A 27,044-nucleotide genomic window follows, 5' to 3' on the forward strand; every position below is an offset into this window, starting at 1 on the left:
CAACCATCTGTCTGGGTCTGTTGCAATTAAATAAAGTGGCGATTTAGATCAGCATTCTTTAACCCCTTAAGGACCAAACTTCTGGAATAAAAGGGAATCATGACGTGTCAGACACGTCATGTGTCCATAAGGGGTTAATGCACGTTTCTCTCTGAAATGCCCCTAAGGAAACGAGCCTACTAGATATTTTGAAGTCTTCCCCTTAAAAGGTTACTGAAAAATCCCATTGGACAGGGCAAAACGCGTCTCAGGGCGCAGGAGCAGTTGTTGTTGCCAAAAGTATGATATTTTAATTATTTGTATCTACTCTTTGCTTTGTTTAATCATTTTTTTTTTTCTTGCAATAAATGTTAACATATAAAGTTAGCAACTGTTTCCTGCTTTCCCTCCATATCTTGGGATAAAGAAGGTATCACCACCCTATTGGATATTTGATTACAAAATTAGGAGCCAGTCTACTGTTTTTTTTAGTTTTTTTGTCTTTTAATGAATAACTCCAGAGAGCGCGGTTTAACGTTTAGACCAAAATAGTAGAATTTGTTCAGTTTGGGCCAAAACTTGGAATTCACTTTAAAACACTGATAAGATACACTGTTTATGGACTGACCCTGTATAATTGTGCTCAGTAGGGCTTTCATGGTGAGATAATAGTTTTCTGCCATTTATAACCATAGGGTGTAATGGCAGGAGACTATTAACACACCATTAAGGCACTCTGCCCAGATCACACTCTCTGCGGAGGGTGAGAAACAGGTAGGAGGTTGTTGCTAGGCAACTCCTGCAGCCGCGCCCCCGGCCCCTCCCATTCAGTTGCTCGGCGACGCGGGAGCGGCCTGTAATTACGTCACGCGTTTTGACGTTGTCACGTTACGCCGCGGGGTGAGAGGTCATTGGGAACCGTAGCTGCAGCCTTTCCCCGTCCTGGTTCCCTCTTTCCATTATATGAGCAATCCTGCGATCCGGCCTCTCTCCATGCGGGGGCGACAGCATGACCCGCAGAGCAGTTAGCAGGAAGAGGAGGGCGGGGCCGGCCGTGGGCTCCGGAGAGCAGGTAACTCCCACTGAGGGCCACTCGGACTGACAGCATGGGGAGCAGGCAGACACCAGGCCAGGGTGAGCAGGAGATCCCAGGAATGGGTACAGGGAGAGAGGGCGAGTGACCAGGGAGAGAGGGCGAGTGACCAGGGAGAGAGGGCGAGTGACCAGGCAGAGAGGGCTTGTGACCAGGGAGAGAGGGCGAGTGACCAGGAAGAGAGGGCGAGTGACCAGGGAGAGAGGGCGAGTGACCAGGCAGAGAGGGCGAGTGACCAGGGAGAGAGGGCGAGTGACCAGGGAGAGAGGGCGAGTGACCAGGGAGAGAGGGCGAGTGACCAGGGAGAGAGGGCTTGTGACCAGGGAGAGGGGGCGAGTGACCAGGGAGAGGGGGCGAGTGACCAGGGAGAGGGGGCGAGTGACCAGGGAGAGGGGGCGAGTGACCAGGGAGAGGGGGCGAGTGACCAGGGAGAGGGGGCGAGTGACCAGGGAGAGGGGACGAGTGACCAGGGAGATGGGGGCGAGTGACCAGGGAGAGGGGGCGAGTGACCAGGGAGAGGGGGCGAGTGACCAGGGAGAGAGGGCGAGTGACCAGGCAGAGAGGGCGAGTGACCAGGGAGAGAGGGCGAGTGACCAGGCAGAGAGGGCGAGTGACCAGGGAGAGAGGGCGAGTGACCAGGCAGAGAGGGCGAGTGACCAGGCAGAGAGGGCGAGTGACCAGGGAGAGAGGGCTTGTGACCAGGGAGAGAGGGCTTGTGACCAGGGAGAGAGGGCTTGTGACCAGGGAGAGAGGGCGAGTGACCAGGGAGAGAGGGCGAGTGACCAGGGAGAGAGGGCGAGTGACCAGGGAGAGAGGGCGAGTGACCAGGGAGAGGGGGCGAGTGACCAGGGAGAGGGGGCCAGGGTGAGTAGGAGATACCAGGAATGGGTACAGGGAGAGGGGGCGAGCTGCCAGGGAGAGGGGGCGAGCTGCCAGGGAGAGGGGGCGAGCTGCCAGGGAGAGGGGGCGAGCTGCCAGGGAGAGGGGGCGAGCTGCCAGGGAGAGGGGGCGAGCTGCCAGGGAGAGGGGGCGAGCTGCCAGGGAGAGGGGGCGAGCTGCCAGGGAGAGGGGGCGAGTGACCAGGGAGAGGGGGCGAGTGACCAGGGAGAGGGGGCGAGTGACCAGGGAGAGGGGACGAGTGACCAGGGAGAAAGGGCCAGGGTGAGCAGGAGATACCAGGAATGGGTACAGGGAGAGAGGGCGAGTGACCAGGGAGAGAGGGCGAGTGACCAGGCAGAGGGGGCTTGTGACCAGGGAGAGAGGGCTTGTTACCAGGGAGAGAGGGCGAGTGACCAGGCAGAGGGGGCTTGTGACCAGGGAGAGAGGGCTTGTGACCAGGGAGAGGGGGCGAGTGACCAGGGAGAGGGGGCGAGTGACCAGGGAGAGGGGGCGAGTGACCAGGGAGAGGGGGCGAGTGACCAGGGAGAGGGGACGAGTGACCAGGGAGATGGGGGCGAGTGACCAGGGAGATGGGGGCGAGTGACCAGGGAGATGGGGGCGAGTGACCAGGGAGATGGGGGCGAGTGACCAGGGAGAGGGGGCCAGGGTGAGCAGGAGATACCAGGAATGGGTACAGGGAGAGGGGGCGAGTGACCAGGGAGACAGGGTCAGGGTGAGCAGGAGATACCAGGAATGGGTACAGGGAGAGGGGGCGAGTGACCAGGGAGACAGGGTCAGGGTGAGCAGGAGATACCAGGAATGTGTACAGGGAGAGGGGGCGAGTGACCAGGGAGACAGGGTCAGGGTGAGCAGGAGATACCAGGAATGGGTACAGGGAGAGGGGGCGAGTGACCAGGGAGACAGGGTCAGGGTGAGCAGGAGATACCAGGAATGGGTACAGGGAGAGGGGGCGAGTGACCAGGGAGACAGGGTCAGGGTGAGCAGGAGATACCAGGAATGGGTACAGGGAGAGGGGGCGAGTGACCAGGGAGACAGGGTCAGGGTGAGCAGGAGATACCAGGAATGGGTACAGGGAGAGAGGGTGAGCTGCCAGGTAGAGGGGGCGAGTGACCAGGGAGAAAGGGCCAGGGTGAGCAGGAGATCCCAGGAATGGGTACAGGGAGAGAGGGCTTGTGACCAGGCAGAGAGGGCTTGTGACCAGGCAGAGAGGGCTTGTGACCAGGCAGAGAGGGCTTGTGACCAGGCAGAGAGGGCGAGTGACCAGGCAGAGAGGGCGAGTGACCAGGCAGAGAGGGCGAGTGACCAGGGAGAGAGGGCGAGTGACCAGGCAGAGAGGGCTTGTGACCAGGCAGAGAGGGCTTGTGACCAGGCAGAGAGGGCTTGTGACCAGGCAGAGAGGGCTTGTGACCAGGCAGAGAGGGCTTGTGACCAGGCAGAGAGGGCTTGTGACCAGGCAGAGAGGGCGAGTGACCAGGGAGAGAGGGCGAGTGACCAGGGAGAGAGGGCGAGTGACCAGGGAGAGAGGGCGAGTGACCAGGGAGAGAGGGCGAGTGACCAGGGAGAGAGGGCGAGTGACCAGGGAGAGAGGGCCAGGGTGAGCAGGAGATACCAGGAATGGGTACAGGGAGAGGGGGCGAGCTGCCAGGGAGAGGGGGCGAGCTGCCAGGGAGAGGGGGCGAGCTGCCAGGGAGAGGGGGCGAGCTGCCAGGGAGAGGGGGCGAGCTGCCAGGGAGAGGGGGCGAGCTGCCAGGGAGAGGGGGCGAGCTGCCAGGGAGAGGGGGCGAGCTGCCAGGGAGAGGGGGCGAGCTGCCAGGGAGAGGGGGCGAGCTGCCAGGGAGAGGGGGCGAGCTGCCAGGGAGAGGGGGCGAGTGACCAGGGAGAAAGGGCCAGGGTGAGCAGGAGATGCCAGGGTGAGCAGGAGATGCCAGGGAGAGAGGGCCAGGGTGAGCAGGAGATGCCAGGAATGGGTGGGGGGGGCGAGCGACCAGGGAGAGGGGGCGAGCGACCAGGGAGAAAGAGCTAGGGTGAGCAGGAGATACCAGGAATAGGTGGGGGGGCGAGTGACCAGGGAGAGGGGGCGAGCTGCCAGGGAGAGGGGGCGAGTGACCAGGGATTTCATGGGGTGCAAGGTGATCACAGGGACTGGCACAGTCAGCCATGTTTTATTGAAACTGACTGCGATAGGTGATCACAGGGACTGGCGCAGTCAGCCATGGTCTATTGAAACTGACTGCAATAGGTGATCACAGGGACTGGCACAGTCAGCCATGGTTTATTGAGACTGACTGCGATAGGTGATCACAGGGACTGGCACAATTAGCCATGGTTTTATTGAGACTGACTGTGATAGGTGATCACAGGGACTGGCAGAGTCAGCCATGGTTTATTGAAACTGACTGTGACCTGTGAGCACAGGGATTGGCAGAGTCAGCCATGGTCTGTTGAAACCACAGAGATCACAGAGACTGACAGAGTGTAGCATGATTTATTGAAAGTGACATGTGAGCACAGGGACTGTCAAAGTGAGGCATGGTTCACAGAAAGTGACTGTGACCTGTGAGCACAGGGACTGGTAAAGTGAAGCATAGTTTATTGAAAGCGACTATGACTTGTCAGCACATGGACTGGCAAAGTGAGGCATGGTTTATTGAAACCAGGGTGAGTACAGGGCCTGGCAAAGTGAGGCATCGTTTATTGAAAGTGACTATGACAGGTGAGCACATGGACTGGCAAAGTGAAGCATCATTTATTGAAAGTGACTATGACAGATGAGCACATGGACTGGCAAAGTAAGGCATGGTTTGTGGAAACCAGGGCGGGCACATGGACTGGCAAAGTAAGGCATGGTTTGTGGAAACCAGGGCGGGCACATGGACTGGCAAAGTAAGGCATGGTTTGTGGAAACCAGGGCGGGCCCAGGAACTGGCAAAGTGAGGCATGGTTTATTGATATTGACTGTGACCTGTGAGCACAGGGACTGGCAAAGTTAATGCTGGTTCATTAGAACTAATTGGCTGACCAGTAGTATAGTGAATGAGTACTTTATAAATGGCTAGGTAATGATGGCGCAGGGTCTGGCAAGGTGTTTAAGGTTCATTGGGAGTGGTTGGTTGACAAATGACACAGGAACTGGTAAGATAAGAGAGGGCAAGTTGTAAAAGAGTGGGTAACACTGGCCCTGGGATTGGCAAGGTGAAGTCATTGTTAATGATATGTTAGCCCATGCATTGGTATATGTGTATAATATGTGTTCAGGGTGACTAATGCAGTGAGTGGGAGGTTCATTAGGAATGGATGGTTGACAGGTTAGCACGGTGATTAGTAAAGTAAGGGGGGTTATTGAAAATGACTGTGATGTACTGGAGTGGTGGTTCATTGAGAATGGCTTGTTGATCCTTGACAGTTGTACTGGGACTAGCAAGAGTTTTTAATTGGTAATGGATGCTCGGTGGTTTAAGTGGGCTCAGAGATATTCATACAATGTGGAGTTTGTTTGGATTCCCCAGGTGTCACATGGCTGGAAGTGTGGAATTAGGCCCACGAGGCCTGGATGAGTAAAATGTAAACAGGGGAATGGGTGTATAGTTTCCAATACAGACTGTAAACCCACTCACTAGCTTGATGGGTGGATGACAGAGTTATGGTGTATCAAAACCTAGTAGATCTAGTTTATATTCCTGATTTAATATATTTAACAGTACCAAATTAGGGAGCTGTTTAGTAGATAGCTCCTTTTTGGTATCCTTATGGCAATCCCACAAGGAGTAGGGAGCCATCTACGACAAAGCTCCTCATTAGACCAAAATTACGAAAATCCCTTCCTTTTCTTAATTTTGATCTTTCATACACTGTTACTTATACTAAGTAAAAAAAATACTTAGTATTGGTAAATAAAGGAGTTTAACTCCTCCCTCCTGCCTCTACTGCTGTGCCTTAAGTATGGGCATGTCTGCTAAACTCCACAGTATTTAGGAAGCAATTGGGAGAACAGCTCCTCGATGCTTCGATTTTTAAATAAATATTACAAGGAGGGAGCCACTAGCTCCCTCATTGTAATAAACTAGAACAAACAAAGAACGAGTAGCAATGACGAGATTTCGCCCAACAAGCAATTGTGTTTTCTATTTGTTCATTCGTCTTTTGGACGAGTAACGAAAATTCTGATTAAAACTTGTTTTCATCTGAAAACAAATGCCCAGGTTTAACAGAAACACAACTTGTTACTTTTTCATCCAATCAAATGTGCTGATGGAGACATAGTGGCCTCTGGCTTTATTATTTGGACAATATTTGAGTTACCTTATTCACTAAAGTAAAAATTCTTACTAATTCAGCGTGAATTATGTCTGGTTGTCTTCTCCAAAAAGCAGACTTTTTTTCCAGGCTGGTAGTCATTGTACCCTGCTGTGGCCTTAGCCATTGCTTTCACCTTTGTGTTTCTCCGTCTTTCTGCTGGGTTTGGCATTTGTACAGAAAGGATTATAAAGAGAATGGAATTAATACACTTATATACAATTTTCTAAGAATAAAAATGACTTTTAAAGGCGCATAACACCTTTTTGGGCAAATCCAGTGGTTTCACTGATTAATTTTAAGAATGTGTATAACTATATGTGGTGAGCAGCTGCAGACTTGAATACAAGTAAGATTTTACTATATTTATGGAGGCAAAAGGGGATCAGAGGGCTAGATGGTGGTTTTAACACTACATGTTTGTGTTCCTGACCCTAGAGTGCTCCTTTAAAGAGCCAAAAGCAATTCAAATTTTGGTTTCTTCTATGTAGCACTGTGAAGAACTAAACAGAATCAACAAATGTCTTCATTGTCAATCTGTCACTACTCAATTTTGTTTTCTACATTGATCTCTGTGGTAAGGAGTATATATGAATGTTGTAAGTTCATAATGATGCTCTCAGATCATTTGCTCTCTTGCTGATAAGTTATGGGTAGAGGGGGGGGGATATACTGTAATTTAAGAAGTTTACATTCATTGGCTGTTGAATGTGTACATGTACACTCTCTTTACATGAAAATACCTTTCTATACGGATGAGTCATATTTGTACCACTCCCATTTACCATATAATGCCCGAGTTTGTAGAACTGTAGTAATTGGAAAAACACCTTACAACAAGCGGCAGTCTAGCTGGGCAATTATCGGGTCTTCATTTTTTTTTTTTTTAAATAATTGGTACCTGTGAGTAAACAGAAGAATATGCTGCACTTTGTTATATTTAAAATTGATTATAGTAGTCTTTATCCCTCTTTTTACAAAGCAGTATTATAAATCAGGAAGCAAGGAGAACATATGCAGATGTTCTCTCAAAAATAGTAAGTTAAATAACATGCTTCTAGTAGCACTCCCATTGGTGTGTTTTGGGCTGTCCCAGCAAAAAGGAGCTTTATTTCTGTGAGGTATGAATACCTCCGTTCCTTTTTGGTATTTTTCTGTGTCATTGTTAATCTGTGGTTCGTACCCCTTTTTTATTGGGGGGTATCATAACTCTGTATGTCTCATTAGCATGGCAACTGATTCTTCAATGATCGTTCTATGACACAATCTTCAAATACTACCATATATACTCGAGTATAAGCCGACCCGAATATAAGCCGAGGCCCCTAATTTTACCCCAAAAAACTGTGAAAACTTATTGACTCGAGTACAAGACTAGGGTGGGAAATGCAGCAGCTTCTTGTAAATCTCTAAATAAAATTAGATCCTAAAAAAATTATATTAATTGAATATTTATTTACAGTGTGTGTATATAATGAATGCAGTGTGTGTGTGTGAGTGCAGTGTGTGTGTGAGTGCAGTGTGAGTGCAATGTGTGTGTGAATGCAGTGTGTGTGTGTGAGTGCAGTGTGTGTGTGTGAGTGCAGTGTGTGTGTGTGAGTGCAGTGTGTGTGTATGAATGCAGTGTGTGTGTATGAATGCAGTGTGTGTATGACTGCAGTGTGTGTGTATGACTGCAGTGTGTGTGTATGACTGCAGTGTGTGTGTGTGAGTGCAGTGTGTGTGTGTGAGTGCAGTGTGTGTGTGTGTGAGTGCAGTGTGTGTGTGTGAGTGCAGTGTGTGTGTGTGAGTGCAGTGTGTGTGTGTGAGTGCAGTGTGTGTGTGTGAGTGCAGTGTGTGTGTGTGAGTGCAGTGTGTGTGTGTGAGTGCAGTGTGTGTGTGTGAGTGCAGTGTGTGTGTGTGTGAGTGCAGTGTGTGTGTGTGAGTGCAGTGTGTGTTTATGAGTGCAATGTTTATGAGTGCGAGTGCAGTGTGTGTGTGTGTGTGTGTGTGAGTGCAGTGTGTGTGTGTGAGTGCAGTGTGTGTGTGTGTGTGAGTGCAGTGTGTGTGTGTGTGTGTGAGTGCAGTGTGTGTGTGTGTGTGTGTGTGTGAGTGCGTGCAGTGTGTATGTGTGTGATGCAGAGCCTTGGTGGGGGGGGTGGGAATTTTTAATATATTATTTTATTTTTATTTTTGTTATATTATTTTTTTTCATTAATATTATTTTATTATTTTTATTTTTTTTCGTCCCCCCTCCCTGCTTGATACATGGCAGGGAGGGGGGCTCTCCTTCCTTGGTGGTCCAGTGGCATTGGCAGTTCAGTGGGGGGAGGGGGGCTGGCAGAGTTTACTTACCTCTCCTGCAGCTCCTGTCAGCTCCCTTCTCCTCCGCGCCGGTCCGTGCAGCTCCTCTGTCAGCTCACACTGTAAGTCTCGTGAGAGCCGTACTATGACCCCGCGGTTCTCGCGAGACTTACACTGGGAGCTGACCGAGGTGCTGAACGGACCGGCGCGGAGGAGGGAGCTGACAGGAGCTGCAGGAGAGGTAAGTAAACTCTGACAGCCCCCAGTCTGTATTATGGCAATATAAATTGCCATAATACAGACACTGACTCGAGTATAAGCCGAGTTGGGGTTTTTCAGCATGTAAAATGTGCTGAAAAACTCGGCTTATACTCGAGTATATACGGTAATTGGTAAATAATAAAGGGACTCTCTAAGCTAAAGACCCACTACAGTGGTTCTACAATAGAGACTGTCCCTGTAGTCTTAGCAGTGTAAACACTAGGCATGTGAAAAAAATTATCCTAAGCCATTTGTCCAAATGCATTGTATCCAGCTAATCAATTCTGAAAAAATTGGTCCGTTTGTTCATAAATTACAGCATTTCTTTTTTATTTAATTAAATGTCAGAGTTGTCTAAATGATTCAGCCAATTCTGTCATTTATAAACTAAATTATGTCACTTAGGTATGAAGTGACCGTATTTTTGGAATCCGTTAACTCTGCAATTGCCAGGAATTTAATTTTGTTCGAGGGAATGTCTTACAACAAATTATTGCACATGTCTAGTAAACGCTTTTGTTTCTGAGAAACAGCAGTGTTTACATTGCTACCTAATGCCACCTTTAGTGGTTGTCACACTGATGGCCTGTACAGGGGCTTCTTGGTTGCGGTCCTGTAAGAGACCGATGTTTGGCGTCTCCACTTCTGCAGTCAATGTACCTTACTGAGCAGTTGTAGATGGTGTGGTTATTACAGGCACACTAGGGTTGAGAACCATTGTTTTAGATAGTTCTTCTTTTAAAAACATTGTCACACCATGCCTAACCATTTGTTGTTCTATCTGTAGGTTAATGGTGGGGTTTTTTTTGTGTTTTTTTTTTAATATATATATTTTATTTCTTAAAGGCTGACTGGGATCATGCGGCTCAGAAAAGGAAGAGACTTCCTCCAGAGAAGAAGTCATTGGTGTATTACTTGAAATCGAGAGAGGTCAAAGCCAAAAGTGATGGACGTTATCATCACTTGTTAAGTGGATATGCTGCCCAGACTCTCCCCAGTATACTTACAGAGAGAGAATTCAATCTCGGGGCACTTAATAAAGTCTTTGCTTCGCAATGGCTAAACCATCGCCAGGTAGTTTGTGGAACCAAATGCAATACAGTAAGTCTATTTCTTATCTGTCTCAAATAGAGTTTTCTTAAAGGACCACTATAGGCACCCAGACCACTGCAGCTCAATGAAGTGGTCTGGGTGCCAGGTCCCTCTAGTGTTAACCCTGCAGCTGTAAACATAGCAGTTTCTTACTTTAGGGTTAATCCAGCCTCTAGTGGCTGTCTCATTAACAGCCGCTAGAGGCGCTTCCGTGCTTCTCACTGTTCTTTTCACAGTGAGAAGATGCTGCCGTCCATAGGAAAGCATTGAGAAATGCTTTCCTATGGACTGATTGAATGCGCGCGTGGCTCTTGATGCGCATTTGGTGGTCTGGAAAGGGTTAGCCGATTTAAAGTTAAGCCTCTAATAAATATGCATTTCCAAATGTGGAAATATATATTGTTACTACATTAGGATCATATTACATAACTGCTCTCTCGGAAATCTGTTACTCCCTATAACCACAAACTAGACTACTGCTTCTCTAGACATTTTCTCCTCTTACAGAGCACCTACACCTTTTAGTATTGTGTGATCGACACACATGTAATACAGAGAGAAGTCACAGTGCATTGATTGGACTAGAGCCAAGTTAAAGGAACACTATAGTCACCTAAACAACTTTAGCTTAATGAAGCAGTTTTAGTGTATAAATCATTCCTCTAAGGTTTCATTGCTCAATTCAATGCCATTTAGGAGTTAAATCACTTTGTTACTGTTTATGCAGCCCTTTCCACACCTCTCCTGGCTATGATTGACAGAGCCTGCATGAAAAAAAAACTGGTTTCACTTTCAATCAGATGTAATTTACCTTAAACAATTTTATCTCTTGCTCTGTAAATTGAACTTTAATCACATACAGGAGGCTCTTGCAGGGTCTAGCAAGCTATTATAGCAGGGGATAAGAACATCTAAATTAAACAATACTCGCTAAAAAGGAAGGATAAACTTTAGATGACTCTTTAGGAAGGCTGGGCACGTCACATGCAGGGAGGTGTGACTAGGGTGCATAAACAAAGTTATTTAACTTCTAGTTTCATTTTTAATCCGATGTTAAATTTCTTTAAGTTTTCTTCTCCTGCTCTGTAAATTGCACTTTAATCACTCACGGGAGTCTACTGCAAGGTCCCCCAAGCTATTAGTAGAGCAGGAGGTAAGACATTCTAAATTAAACAGAAGTTACAATGAAGGAAGTGTAAACATTAGATGACACTCTACAGTGTTTAAGAGAGCTGTGTAAGTCACATGCAGGGAGGTGTGACTAGGGTTAATTAACAAAGTGATTTAACTCCTAAATGGCAGATAATTGAGCATTGAGACTACAGGGGCATCATCTATACCCCAAAACTGTTTCATTAAGCTAAAGTTGATTTGGTGACTATAGTGTCCCTTTAATTCTTTGAAAGAAACCAGGTATCAGTGGAAGAACACTCTGTTATTAAGAGAGAGGATGCAGCCAGTGAATGCTGAATACATAGATTGAGAGGCAATTACAAAGCCTAGACAGACCTTCCAGGAAGCCAGCTCTGCCTCTTTTGCTAAGCTCTGAGCTGGAAGCTATTGCTTCCCCAGATATGACTCTCAGAAACTAATGGCAGAAATACATTTAGTAGTAATACTCACCACATCTTTCCCTGACTGTCTAATTCTTCCAGTGTGCAGCGTCTGTCTCCCAGCAGCTCAGCTTCCCGTATGTACTGAGAGGCAGACGACAGTCCAGGAACACTTTGTGTGAAAAGGGGTGTGTCTAAGAAGAGCAGGTTACTCTATAGAACTTTATTTTTATTTTTCTTAGTTAACAAAACATAATCTGAAAAAGGGGAGAAGATTTCAGGCCAAAATACTCAGATGATAAGTTGTGTCCATATTCTCCCTTGAAAATAGTTTCTTAACGGTTATTGGATTTGATGCATTAATCATACTAGCCTTCTTACTGTAAATGCTATTTGTGAACTTGCAGTTGTTTGTGGTCGATGTACAGACGGGTCAAATCACAAAGATTCCTATTTTGAAAGACCGAGAGCCTGTCAACACAACTCTAAACTGTGGGATCCACGCCATTGAGTTAAACCTTTCCCGGACTTTGCTGGCTACTGGAGGTGATAACCCTAACAGCCTTGCAGTCTATCGGCTTCCTACCTTGGATCCTGTCTGTGTGGGAGATGTGAGTGATTGATTTATTTCTATTTCACCTTTGTCATATTTGATTATGGAACAAGCTCCATTGTTTAGCAATAAACTGCAAGAATTGTGGTAAATAGCCATTGTAACTGGTGCCTCACTTAAAGGGACAATATAGTCACACAAACCACTTCATCTCAATAAAGTGAACTGGGTGTAGTGGCCCTGTCCTTTTAACCTTGTAAAACATTGTAGGGTATTAGAAACTGCTTAGATTACATTGCAGGTTTAAATTGGGCTCTAGAGGCGGTCTCATACGGAAAGTCACTAGAGGCGCTCCCGCTGCACAGACATGTGACACAGAAGAAAAAAATCCGTTCCCCATGCTCTTCTATAAGTAGCATTACATTGAACCATGCATCCTTGAAGTTGCGGGAGGCTGAGATGTGAACAACACCAAGGGCATTTAGTTTTTAATTAATTTTTTGCAAACTCCACTCTAACTTTAAAAAAAGGTGTTTCTATGAAAAAAAACTTCTGAACCAAATAAAGATTTAGTGTGATAAAACACCATTGTATTTTAGTGTGCTGGTTTCTTAAGTACCATCCCATCTTGTTCTAACTACTTGTTAGAACAAATAACAAGCTCTCCTCTTCTTTAGGTCTACACACCTGTTCAATATATATGATCGCTACAAATAATATAAATGCACGCTCAAACTATACAGTGTATGTATGTATGTTCAATTGTTATTCACACAGCTCTCCCAATCCTGTCCTAAACTAATTTCTAGCTCCAAACAGCAGCTGCAAGTGAACAAATAAAGTCAGCGGAAAACTTGAACTGTTTTTGTGTGTTTTTCTTTATACACACAGTCACTCTAATATTGGCCTGGAGCGTTTTGTATGTGAAATTATTTTTTTCACAACCTGGCCATATATTTTTAAAAGAGCCTGTAAGAAATGATGCTATTTTCACCTAGAAATTCACAGTGCTCAAAAACAAGTACAGTGTTAAAAGAATGACTGGACTTATTTACTATCCAAGAAATGATATGACTAAATGCTGCCTTCCAATTTTCTTTTCTTATAAGGAGGGACACAATGACTGGATATTTTCTATTGCATGGATCAGTGACACCATGGCAGTTTCAGGTAAGGCCATGGTAAATGTGTAAATTGCCCCAGACATTTGTCTGTCTTCGCTTTGTGTGCATTTCCATATAGTGCGCATATAGAGTGTGTATATATTTGCATGCGTCTTTGACTTAAGGGCTCTACTTTCATTAATTATTTTATTTTTTATCTGGCTTTTGCAACCTGACTTGCAGATGCCCTTCATGTGTATGGCAATGCTGTTTGATCAAGCTATAAAATGTAAACTAGTATTTTTGTTGAAAGATCTTAAGAAATAAATATAGTTCTATTGTTTACACACTTCTATATTGGGTCTAGGACTGTTATGTGTGTTGCTCACCCATCCATGATGTACATGCATCCATTACCTTACTTACTGACCACGTAGAGATATTGCCAGAACTCTTGAAACAAACATAACATTTCATGTTTGCAAGCAACTTTGCTATACCCTCTGAAATCCATACTTTTTCTGTTTAGGGTCTCGAGACGGCTCCATGGGCCTTTGGGAGGTTACAGAAGAGTTGCTCAATCAAAGTGACTTCCAAGATGACCTGTCCAGGGTTCCAGTGTATGCCCACATTTCCCACAAAGCATTAAAGGATATCCCCAAAGAAAGCAGCAACTCCACCAACTGCAAAGTTCGAGCCCTTGCATTCAACAGCAATAACAAGGTAGCACTGATCATAGATGATGTTTTTTTAAATGGCTTTTGCAGACTTGCATCAGTTGCCATTGTAGCTTTGCACTCATCTGCCCTGTTTGTAAGTGTTAGATCTATTACCATGGAATGTTTCTCCATCGCACCATTATTACCGTTTCTGTCACAAATCCTTTTTTTTTTTTTTTTTTTTTAAGTGTCAACGTGATCAGTGACGCAAGAACTGCTTGTTTAGGAATCCTGGTTTTAAAAGGAAATGATAAAAGTAGCTATATTAAATAAGTAGATCAGGTTTCCTCCCAACATGAGGGCTATATAATTGTAATAAATGGTTGATAGAGAGCACTGTATTTCAATGTCATACCTATACATACTACTCCTCATTTTCGATGAATACATTATAAATTACACTATTTTCCCCACACTTTAGCTTTTATTAAAGGACCGCTAAAGGCACCCAGACCACTTCAGCTTAATGAAGTGGTCTGGGTGCCAGGTCCAGCTAGGTTTAACCCTTTTTGCTGTAAACATATGTTTACAATAGGGTTAATCCAGCCTCTAGTGGCTGTCTCATTGACAGCCGCTAGAGGCGCTTCCCACTGTGAAAATCACAGTGAGAAGACGCTGGACATCCATAAGAAAGCATTGAGAAATGCTTTCCTATCGACTGAATGCGTGCACGGCTCTTGCTGCGCATTCAGCGCTGACGTCGGAAGAGGGAGGAGAGTCCCCAGGGCTCAGGGAGCCCCGCGCTGGAGAAAGGTAATAGTTTAACCCCTTCAGCCCGGCGAGAGTGGGACCCTGAGGGTGAGGGGGACCCACTCTATAGTGCAAGGAAAACCAGTTTGTTCAACTGGCACTATAGTGGTCCTTTAATGTACTGTATTATATTGAGCTTAGCTAGGTCAGCTGCTGAAAAATATTCCAAATTAGATACAAACCCATATATAGCTGTGTCAGGAAGACACCACACCAGTGACCTGTTTTTACTTAGAGGAATAGAGCTTTGTTGGTTAATTATAAGTAATATCACAAAGTAATTTTATATCAAGAGCGTTGACACAGACTGCCAGTATTCACTATGGTTACAGAAACTGGGTGGACTTAAATCAAGTCAATTGAAATCACTAGTCCGCAAGACTTCATTTTGATCATGATTTTTAAATGTAAAGACTCCTTCTTGCAGGTTGTTATTAATGTAATATTTGCAACTAGATGAAGATTTCATATTTAGAATAATAACATTTCAGGTTTATAAGATCGAATTTTGTTATATACCATTAGAAATACATTATTGCAAGGTGAACGGTCTCTAGTTTGATAAGTTAATCGCTCATGTTTTGAGAACAACGTAAACTGTTTAATATGATATAGCATACATATTCATGTATTTGCTTAGGCATCTTTTTCAACTGAAATGGTTAAACAAAATACCTATTTTAAAACAAAAACTTAAACTGCCTGGCACCAAGCCTTCCCCAATGCGCATCTGGCTTCTTCAGAGCTTTAGAGTCTTGGTGCATCAGCTCAGCTCCTTGTGCAATGAATATGCACAGAATTGACATTAGACGTCTGGCACACTTGGCTATTGACATAGTTATGACGCTGCTGGAGGTGGAGCTATACCTCTGACAGCAATAAAAAATATCTCTGTTTGTGCAGTTTCAAATTTAAAAACTGCCATAGAGGATAACTAGTTTCAAGAGGACAAGGTGTTATGCCCCAAGCACCGAGCTCTAATTAAAACAAAAAGATTCAATACTTTTCCAAAGAGTAGAAGTAGATTGATCCTTATGGTACCTCAACAGACAAAGTTTAAGGATAACAGATTCAAGGAAATAAGAAAGAGAATGTGCTGTTTCAGGGATAGCATGCAGCTCATAAGAAGGTGATAGTTGTTTGAATTAGGTGATTACCAGTGTGAACAAATTGTGGCTCCGCATATGCATGTACCCTGTGATTGTTGTATAGTTCTGAAATAAGGAAAGCGGATTACATAGCAGTGAACCTTTTCCTTTTCCATATATTATTATTTTCTTCCAGAGCCATTTATGCATAAACCTTAGCTAATGTTTTAGTTCCTCTTCAGCTAGAGTGTGCACATCTGTATGATGTAATCAGGTGATGTACCTTTGAGGAGAAGGTTCTCCTGTAGACGTTGGACCTGGGTTATTACCTGCAAAGCACATTCTGATTCTCTCTTACTTTGTTCAAATCTCATTTTCTCCAGGAACTTGGGGCTGTTTCCCTGGATGGCTACTTCCACCTTTGGAAAGCAGAACATACATTAACAAAGGTATTTATTTAGAGATGGCCAAGTATTTACCATTTTAAATGATTTTGTATACACTGCGTATTTTGTGGGTTAACATATTAGATGTAATAAAATTTCCAGCAAGTAAAATATTAGGCCAAAAAATATGTTCTCAACTCCTATATATTATGACCGAAGTTTTGTGAATTGGGTTTCAAGTTGAGAAGTGAAAAAAACCCTCTCGATCTTGATCAAAACTTACTGTTTCATAAATGATATAAAATATAGATTAGGAACACAAGGATCCTTTTAGAATACATACCTGTATTTCAAACACTATAGTGTGCCCTGCTCTTCCTCTTCTTTTGAAAGGCTTTAATGGGGGAACATAATGCGCGGCGCGCGCGAACATTAGCACTTCCCCATAGTAAAGCATTGAATCAGTGCTTTCCTATGGGGAATTTGAAGACGTAGGACATTCTGTCAGGATATTTATATCGGCAGACATTTTGTGCTAAACCAGAAATTAAAAGTGTATATTGTCAGAGTCACTCAGAACAGAGCAGACTCCATTTTGGATTTCAGGCTAACAAAGATACATAACATTTCTGTAACAGTAACCACTAGCCTGAGCTAAGGAATGCTTTATATAAACAAGCCAAGTGATAAGCAATAAAGCAGGGGGATGGAATGCTCTGTCCAAATGTTAATGGAATAGAAATAATTCTAAACGCAGACATTAGTGACAGAGAAGACTTGGTAATTAATTTACTTTCTAAATTTTACAAGGTCCCATTGTAAGTAAAAGTGAAATTTAGTTTACAACTGTCAATTTTAGAAATTACAACAGGAATTGTCGACGCACTGTCTGGAGAAAATCCAAGCTTTGAACTGATAAGTAAATTTAAGTTATGGTAGTCATATAGATAAGCCAAATGATGTCAAAATCGTCATCAGGAAAAGTTAACTCTTTCCTGGATAGGAAAGTTTAGTGAGGCGAGAGTGCCCTCTATGGACCAAATACCTAAATTGCAATCTGCAGGTTGACCACACCTTCAGTTTCCTATTGGTCTTATCAACTGATGACGTACAGAGAATCTGGCCCTTTAAAAGTTAGGACAAAGGGAAGAGAGAAGTTAGTTTGAGTTGGAGTTTGGGATTTCAGATTCAAACATGCAGAGAGATCCATGACAGATATTCACTCTGGGACTAACACTCAAACTCTCTTGGACCCAACTCAAGAAACACTCCTGGAATTTTACTCTTACTTTCTAAGCAACACTTATTTATTCCTATTACTTACATACCTCCATACAACCAATCATACACGCATTCAAGTTCCTGGGACTACCTACTCATCTGATGAGAGCATCTACTTAACTGGTAATTATGCTGATTTTATTTAATGAATCTAAATTAATTAAAAAGCTAATAGCCTGATATATGACTGGATAAATCACGGTCAGATTTCAATATTTAGAAATCTTAGTTAACTAAAGAATATATATTTATAAACATTCCATTCTGCAGGTGGAATCAAGAATAATTATATATTAGTGTGATATTATCATGTGTTAGCATACTGATGTTTTTATCCAGGTGTATTGATTTGCTCTAAATAAGATAAGATATCTTTTTAGGCAAATTAAAATTCGGCTTATAGAATCTGGTAGATTATTCTTATTGGATGGTTCCAGGAAAGGATTAATGAGCTGGTTTGAATGTTATTTTAATTGAAAATTACATGAGAATAGGATATTATATGCCTAGGAGGATCTCGCCAGCATTGAAAGGGTTATTCAGTTAACTGTTAGCCAAGGTTTTATGGCTTTTCCCTGGACTCTGTGAAGTTTTGCTGTTTATGTCTGTACAATCATAAATCTAAAGTCTTGACAGTTGATGCTGTTAGCCATTGGAACGTGTTTTAACATAGCCATTGTATTGCAAACTTATGTTATACTAAATATTCACTGATTATTATCATGCATGCTGCCTAATATTATTATTATATTATTTGTCACAATAAATTAGATCTATTTTTATAACAAATTGGGATTTTATTTGTATGGAATACGTTTCACTTGCATGATAACGATCTCTAAGATCTAAGAGAATTGAAATAGTGGGCAATTCTCGACTGTTTAATATTATCATACCATAAATATCCCCACAATTCTCATGCAAAGCGTGATGGCATCCAAAGACATTTCATGGAGTAAAACTCTGTTATAGACAGAGGACGGTCATTAGAGTTTCTCTTCACCATGCAAATTAAACATTGCCGCTTCTCTGAAACTGCATTGTTTTACATTGCAAAGTTAAAGGACCACTCTAGGCACCCAGACCACTTCAGCTTAATGAAGTGGTCTGGGTTCCAGGTCCCTCTAGGATTAACCCTTTTATTTTTTTTTAATAAACATAGCAGTTTCAGAGAAACTGCTATGTTTATAATAGGGTTAATCCAGCCTCCAAATCCTCTAGTGGCTGTCTCATTGACAGCCGCTAGAGGCGCTTGCGTGATTCTCACTGTGAAAATCAGTGAGAGCACGCAAGCGTCCATAGGAAAGCATTGTAAATGCTTTCCTATGAGACCGGCTGAATGCGCGCGCAGCTCTTGCCGCACATGCCCATTCAGCCGAATGGGAGGAGAGGAGGAGGAGAGCTCCCCAACCGGCGCTGGAATCAAGGTAAGTTTTAACCCCTTCCTCACCATCCAGCCCGGCGGGAGGGGGTCCCTGAGGTTGGGGGCACCCTAAGGGCACTATAGTGCCAGGAAAACGAGTAGGTTTTCCTGGCACTATAGTGGTCCTTTAAGGCGGCAGGGACACTGTAGTGTTCCTTTAAGAATAAATGTTGTACCACCACTGTGAACCTAGCAGTGTTTCAGTCCCAAAAGGACCTTCTTCAGGTATATGTTCCATCGACAACACACCTTGTATATAAACAGCCTTAGGTGCACAGATAAATACAGAATTGTATACTCAGGGGGCTTCATAAAAATGCAAAAAAACATGAATCCCTTTCTAAGTTAAGCCATTAACAATTTAAGGTTCACATATATATTCTGACACACTTTTGAAATTCATTTATTTTCTGCCCCTGTTTTTATGCAGAATTAAACACTTGAATAACCTGACAAAATTTTAACTTTTTTTTTTTCCATCGAACTTTAGACAAATAAGTATTGCTGGTATATCCAGACAGTTTTTGACATATTTCTTTCTCTTTGTATTTTGGACTAAGCTGCTTTCAACTAGGTTACCATACTGCAGAGAGAACGTGTGTCTCTCTTATGGTCTGGAGTGGTCGGTGTACGCAGTGGGTTCCCAGGCACATGTCTCATTCCTTGACCCGAGGCAGCCTCCTCAGAATGTGAAGTCTGTATACTGCAGAGAACAAGGTTGTGGTGAGGCCTCATCTTATTTTTTTATTTAATTAAACTAGGTGGAAGAAAGTGTACTGTGATATAGCGATGAGGTAATAAATACAAATTCTGTTGTGCAATGTTGATTAAAGGGACTCTATAGGCATGCAGACCACTTCCGCCCATTGAAGTGGGCTGGGTGCACTGTCCCAGTTCCCTTAACACTGCAATTGTAATTATTGCAGTTATTGATTAATTGCAATAATTATCTTGCAGGGTTAACTCCACCTCTATTGGCTGGCACTAGAGCGACTTCCGGGTAGTTAGGTGGCTTTTGTTGCATAGTGCTCTGCATGAGGACATCTAGCATCTTTTAAAACCCTATAGGGAAGCATTGAGCAATGTCTTCTTTTGGGTCAGTCTAAATGCACTAGGACGGATGATGTCAGCGCCGAGAGATATCAGCACTGGAATCAGGTAAGTGACAGAATGATTTTTATTCCTTCCAGGGCCACTGGGGGGGGGGGGGGGGCAGCGAGGGAGGGAAGCATTGTAGGTTACTGTAGTGCTTGGAAAACAACTTTTTTAGTTTTTCTAGCACGATAGTTTCCCTTAAAATACAGGCATTGTGGTAAGATTGAGATTATGGTGGATGTTAGATTGGGCCACCTGGTGCCATCAGCAGACTTACAGCAGCACTCAAATTTGACAAGTGGAATTTAGTCCTGGCGAGTGTGCGATGGATCCTCCAGGCTTGCAGTAGTGAGAAACTGTCAATGCCTGACTAACAGCATAATACCCAAAATGTTTTACCCTTCTAGCAGTCTAAAATGGACGTCGAGGGTTATTTCGACAAGGATCAGTGCTATATTTAGTGATAGTAGGTTCTAGCATTTTGGAGATTGGTTTTAATATTTGTATTTGTTTTGTCATCAGACTTTTAGTCTTGAAGGTAATTTAAAACAGATGAGAGTTTAACCCCTTAAGGACAGAGCTTCAGAAGCTTGTCTTTCACTTAATGACAACGGCATTTTTTGCTATTTGCGTTCAACTGCAATTTGCATTTTACTAATTTATTGCACCGACACATATTATATACCGTTTTTTAAAGGACAGAAAGGGCTTTAATTTGATGTAACACATATATATATATATAAATGCTTATTTATTATAAAAAAAATACAGAAATATGCAAAAAAATGAATTTTTGTGTGTTTTTTTTACAGTTTTTGCAATAATAATGTGTACATAATTAGTGCAGGTTAAGGAAAGTAATTAAAAATAAATTCATTTAGTTGTTCTGAATTACAGAATATATAATGTGTCTGGGATTTTAAGTTTTTTTTGGTAGTTACAGGTCACAAAGCACAAGGAGTAAAATAAACTTTTTATGTGGAGCGATTTTAGAATTTGGTATGTTTGTCTTGTAAGCCTAATAGCCATAAAAGAAAACAAAATTGCCACACAAAAGTATATATTTATATAAAGTAGACACCACAGGCTATTTACCTAAGGTTGTTTTGACACTTTCTACGTAGCCATTTTACCGCCAACCTCTGCTAAATATTGGAGTAAAATTGTGTTTTTTGGGGGTTTTCGCACACAAACTTATAACAAAGAACTTCTCATGTGTATTTTGTAAAGTTGGTGTGTGCTATTCCTGTACAAAGTTTTATTATGTGTTCAGTTACTTCTGCTGAGTACAACGGTACCCCCATTGTATGTCTTTGGCACTATTTCGTGAAGCTACAGTGCCATATAGGAGACCTGTCCTTTTCAGTATTCACAGTAGAATTTTGAGAGACGGATTTAATGAGCCTATGCTTCCATTTGGGGTATTATAGTAGTTTGACTGTTCAAAAAAAACCCACAAAGGCCTACCATTTGTAAAAGTAGACACTCCAGGGTATCTCATAAGGTGCATATTGTGCCTTAACATGCCCCCATTTTTTTACCATTACATGCCAAAGTATGTGGTAAAAAATAATTTTGTGCATATTTTACATACGGATTACATTTTTGCTGGGCATTTTGTATATTTCATGTGTGCCACTAAGTTCAAACCCCCCAAATTATGCTCAGCTAAGTCTTCTGAGTAAAAGGACACCCCCATTGTATGTCTATGGCACTATTTTGTGAAGCTACAGTGCCATATAGGAGACCAAGCCATATCAGTTTTGACCGAACTTTGAATTTTGACGCCGGGCCTATGTGCAATTTCCAAGCATCTTTGCAGGTTTTAAATTCAAACTACCCCACAAAGGCCTACCATTTATTAAAGTAGACACCCCAGGGTATTTCAAAAGGCATATTTTGAACCTTAGCGTGGGATCATTTTTCCGCTAGCGTGTACCAGGTGTAGTGGTTATAAGCGTTTTTTTCTGCCTTTTTGACACACAAAGTGAGTTTGCACAGTATATTTTGCAAACCATATGTGTACTACCACTGTATAATACTTCATATTTTGCTCAGCTATGTCTGCTGAGTACAAAAATACCCCCGTATGTACCTTTGCCAGGTATATGTGGACATCGGAGGGGCACATTTGGGACACAGCCATTCCATTTTTTTTTCAAATTTTGAATTTTTACGCTGTGCCCATGTCCCATTTTAGAGTATTTTACCAGGCTATATAATCCAAATACCCCATAAAGCCATACCATTTCTTAAAGAAGACATCCCAGGGTATTTCAAAAGGCATATTTTGAACCTTAGCGTGGGATCATTTTTCCGCTAGCTTGTACCAGGTGTAGTGGTAATGAGCGTTATTAAATGTATTTTTTAACTTTTTAAAACTTTTTTTACTTTTTAAACTTTTGTTTTGATTATTCATTTTTTTAAAGTTTCCTAAACTTTCGTAAAACTTTTTTTTACAGATTTAACATTTTTATAAGCTTTTTTTTTACGTTAACCCCTAACTAGCAGTAAGCAGCACTAACAGTAAATTCCCCATTTTCCCATAACTCCCACCCACCCCAGCTAGCAAAATATTTAATTATACAATATTTAAATTAGTTAATTAAATAAATTTAACCCCTGAGGGTTAAAAAATAAATAAAAGTTAATCGTCAGGGGTTAAAAAAAAAATTAGAACAGTATAATACTGTGATCTGTATTTTGATCACTGTAGGCAGTGATCGACTGGCAGGGAAGGGGTTAATTTTTATTTGGACTGGGTAAAGGGTTTATTTTTTTAATTTTTTACTTAAATGTTATTAAAACTTTATTTTTAACTTAATTTTTTAACTTTTTAAAGCTTATTTTTAAACTTTTTTTAACGTTAACCCCTAGTTAGCGTAATACTAAATCCCCCAATTCCCCACTAACTTCCACCCTCCCCAGCTAGCTAAATTTATAATTTTAAAATATTTAAATTAATTAATAAAATAAATTGAACCCCTGAGGGTTAAAAAAAAAAAAAAGAATTAACCCTCAGGGGTTAAAAAAAAAAATCAGATCTTAGTAAAATGTAATCCCTGCCAATTGATCACTGTAGTCAGTGATCAATTGGCAGGGAAGGGGTTAATTTTTTATTAAAATGGGTAAAGGGGGGTGGGATTTTAATTTTACTATTTTTTTTTTCCACCAGGGGGCAGGATCACTGAAGATCCGTCTCCCTGCACTTCACACAGAACCAGGAAGTGCAGGGAGGCGGAGGTGAGTATAGAGAGCACATATGTGCCCGCTCAGACATGCTGTCAGAGCGGGCACATGTACTCTGACAGCCCGATCCGGTGCTCCCGGTCTGCCTCTAATGCAGAGGCAGACCGGAGCACCATTAACCCCACGATCGCCGCGATTGCGGCGATCTGGGGTTAATTTTAACGGGTGACGGACGAGGTCCGTCACTCGTCATTAACGCATTCCCCTGAGTGACGGACCTCGTCCGTCACTCGTCGTTAAGGGGTTAAGATATTGGTAATGGAATTGGGTGGGTTTCCTGTAAGGTTCAGAAGCATAGGCTGAGTGATACGATGCTATGAAACATATGAGGTGTTTTACTTATTGGTTGGCACAGTCCAGAAAACATTTAGGGCCAACTGTTGAATAACATCAATATTGAGCTCTATATGTTAGACTTAATTGGATTCTGCACTCACTAAACCACTTTCAATTTTCAAAGGACTGTTTTGCATTATAGATTTCCCTCTCAACTGACAGCATCATTGTGAATTCAACTGACACATATATTCAAAATTGCTTATATGTTTGAATTATATTCTGTGGCCATTTGACCTTTTTATGCCACCGCTATCCTTCATAGTGTCTGATGTTACTTATGCCTTTGTGGTCCTGCTGGTCGTGTGTGTGTGTGTGTGTGTGTGTGTGTGTGTGTGTGTGTGTGTGTGTGTGTGTGTGTGTGTTTGTGTGTGTGTGTGTGTGTGTGTGTGTGTGTGTGTGTGTGTGTGTGTGTGTGTGTGTGTGTGTGTGTGTGTGTGTGTGTGTGTGTGTGTGTGTGTGTGTGTGTGTGTGTGTGTGTGTGTGTGTGTGTGTGTGTGTGTGTGTGTGTATTTTTTTTTTTTTTGTAACTAATTTATTTTTATTAGTTATTATAATTTGTGTACAGGTTTTACTCATTCATTTGAAAATCTGCATTTGCAATCCATGCCCAAACAAAATAAATATGTATTGCTTTATATGAATTCTTTATCATGTTCTTTATTTTTTTTTTTTATTTTTTTTTTTTTACAATCTGTGCAGGAGTTCGGTCAGTCAGCTTCTATGAACACATAATCACAGTTGGAACTGGACATGGGTCACTCTTGTTTTATGATATTCGGGCGCAGAAGTTTTTGGAGAGTGTTGCTTGCAAATTCCAGGATTCCAAGCACAAAGGAGGCATCGTAAAGTTGACCACGGGAAAAGGCTGGCTGGTGGGTCTGAATGGCTAAGTACAAAGTGTGCATTCGCCTCTATAGTTAAACAAATAAAGTGATTCTATGTTTGAATATCTGCTGGTACAGGAGTATTGACGGACCTGCTCTTATAAACCAAATGGTTAAAAGGAGTCTATAGTATTAGGAATACAAATCTGTATTCCTAACACTATAGAGCCCCCTCCACTGGCAGCTAAAGGGTTAAAAAAAGACCATAGGTCACTTACCTGATTTCAGCACCAATGTCCCGCAGTGCTGGGTCGGTGCTCCGCCACCTCTGACATCATACGATTAGGGGCTCTAATGCCCATTCGCAGTGAGCGCATTAAGTCCTCCCCAAAGGAAAGCATTGCTACAATATTTTCCTGTGTGGATTTTACAGACGCTGGATGTCCTCATGCAACACATGAGGACATCAAGAGTCAGGCGACCAAAAGTATATTCGCCACAAGGAAGTGCCTCTAGTGACTGCAATCAGACAGTCTTTAATCTGAGGCCCTAAAAACTTTAGAGATGTAAGGTCATTAAGATGTGACTTGATGGCGAGAGTTGACTCAGGTTTATATTGAAATATACAGTACGCAGCATGAATTGAAACCCAAGATTGCAGGGACCATGTACGTGAACTGTTTAACGGTTACAGAATTTGTGCAAATATCCACACTATTTATTTCTGTGGAAACATGAAGGAAACTAGGAGAATGTGTGGCAAATGTTATTAAAGAGGCAATTAGCATTGCCATCTTTCATTTTAAAGCTTTCATGCCATTGTGTTTTTGATAGCGCTTGTGCAATAACAGATATTTTTTTAGAAAACCTCATTAAAGTGACTGAAAGGTCTGTGCTCGTTACTGACAGAAATCAATGTAACTTGTCTCTTGCCTCTAGAACCACAATGATATGTGGAGAAATTACTTTTCCGATATGGTCTCCTGCCCGAATGCCGTTTACACCCACTGCTATGACTCATCAGGAACAAAACTCTTTGTGGCTGGTGGTCCCCTGCCCACTGGCCTCCATGGAAATTATGCCGGTCTCTGGAGTTAAAAATCCGGTGGGCACCATGAACCTTCTGACCGCAAGAACGGATTTAATTTCCACGGAATGCAACCAATAGGATCTTTCATCTTTTTCAAAATACATATATTGTCTCAGATGTATATTTCATTTTTTTTTTTTTTTTTTTAAAGTTGCTTTTTTGAAAGAAAGTCCATGAGAAATGTTTGAGCGCTCTCAGCTTTTTAACTCCTTTATTTTACTTATACATTTGACATTTTCCCACCCGTAACACCTTTTTCATATTTAAAGGTACAGTCCACAAATATATTGTTATACATATATATTTTTAACTCCAGATTTCTTACCCACATTGTTTATCACACATGAGACTCCTGGAGGAAAAAAATACTGATTCTTGGATCTATTTTGCCATGGCAACCAAATTATTTTAACTTAAGGAATGTATTCCTTGCAAGTCTGTTCTTGCAATATAGTGTAATTTCCACTACTTGGGATTAATGACTCACGGTCCTATATCATGAAACCTGCATTGGTATGCCGAACAGCAGGACAATTCACCGAGCAGTAGGATTGTACCTAGCCAAGGCGGAAAACAGCTATAAAAGAAAGCAGACATCTATTGCTTAGCTGCAGGCTAAGATACCTTAATATTGAGCGGGCCCTTCCAGATTTTCTGTGAAAGTCTGGGGAAATATTGCAGTGTGTGTGTCTGTGTGTTCGAGCGTGCGTGTGTGTGTGTGTGTGAAGAGTACTTTTTTTGTGACCAGTACATAGTTTACTTGGTGTGAAAACTAAAACTAATATTATTGGAGGAAAAATAGTCCTGCTTCAAAATCATATTTTATCTTTTTTGCAAAGGTTTCTACCCACATGGTAAATTGAAAGAAAGGAAAAAAACCATATGATGTGCATTGCAACTCTTTTTTTTATAGGGACCCTATAGTCACCAGAACCTCTACAGCATTTTGTAGGGGTTCTGGTGTCTTTAGCCTGTCCCTGAAGACTTTTCAATGTAAATGTGGCCTTTTCAGAGAAAAGGCAGTGTTTACATTGGTGCCTAGTAACACCTCTAGTGGCTGTCTCTCAGACAGCCACTAGAGGTGCTTCCTAGTAAAGTGCTGCACAGTGTTCAGTGTCTCCATGCTCTGCAAGCAGCATTGATTCAATGCATTTCTGTGAGAAGATGCTGATTGTCCCAGAGCTTTGCTGCATATGCCCAATAGCCTCCCAATGCTTTCCTATTGGCTGAGATCATCGAGTTTGATTACCTCAGCTATGGAGGCAGAGCCAGCCGCAGCAAGACTGGAGCAGTGTTGGAGGAAATGTGAGTAAATTCACCTTTTCGTAACGATGCAAGAGGGGAGGGGCTGGTAACCTAAACAGCCCCACCAGCATTATAGTGTCAGGAATACATGTTTGTATTTCTAGCACTATAGTGTTCCTTTAATATTTAATATAAAGAGGGGAAACAAACCCTGAAATCTCAGGAGGTTTTTGTGATACTCCCAAAAAATGTTAAATCAGTGGTCTTCAAATGTTTTGTGCTCTGGTGGTGGAACATTTTTATTTTAAAACCAATCTCTGCAGATCCCTCTGAATGAAATCTTTTAACATGGCATAATGTCAAATTTATCTGATAACTTCCACCATGTAATAGACTTATGACTATATAATAAATGTTTAATATACAGACAATGCTGATTTTCTTA

The 27,044-nt window shown here is 42.5% G+C and overlaps 1 protein-coding gene across 2 annotated transcripts; it reads left to right on the top strand.

Moving 5' to 3' along the window:
- Positions 1-864: 864 nt before the first annotated feature.
- On the top strand, positions 865-26,303 carry DCAF12 (DDB1 and CUL4 associated factor 12). Of its 2 annotated transcripts, none has more exons than XM_063453808.1 (9): positions 865-1,051; positions 9,656-9,910; positions 11,862-12,065; positions 13,117-13,177; positions 13,640-13,833; positions 16,051-16,116; positions 19,318-19,480; positions 24,140-24,312; positions 25,204-26,303. In XM_063453808.1, exons 1-9 carry the CDS (start codon positions 989-991, stop codon positions 25,360-25,362), a joined length of 1,338 nt encoding a protein of 445 aa, XP_063309878.1. In that variant the 5' UTR covers positions 865-988; the 3' UTR covers positions 25,363-26,303. The 2 variants fall into 2 exon arrangements, with proteins under 2 accessions (XP_063309878.1, XP_063309879.1); XM_063453809.1 differs by having other exon boundaries at positions 19,318-19,474.
- Positions 26,304-27,044: the final 741 nt, after the last annotated feature.

The sequence above is a fragment of the Pelobates fuscus genome, chromosome 5 (assembly GCF_036172605.1).
Source record: "Pelobates fuscus isolate aPelFus1 chromosome 5, aPelFus1.pri, whole genome shotgun sequence".
NCBI classification, from domain to species: domain Eukaryota; kingdom Metazoa; phylum Chordata; class Amphibia; order Anura; family Pelobatidae; genus Pelobates; species Pelobates fuscus.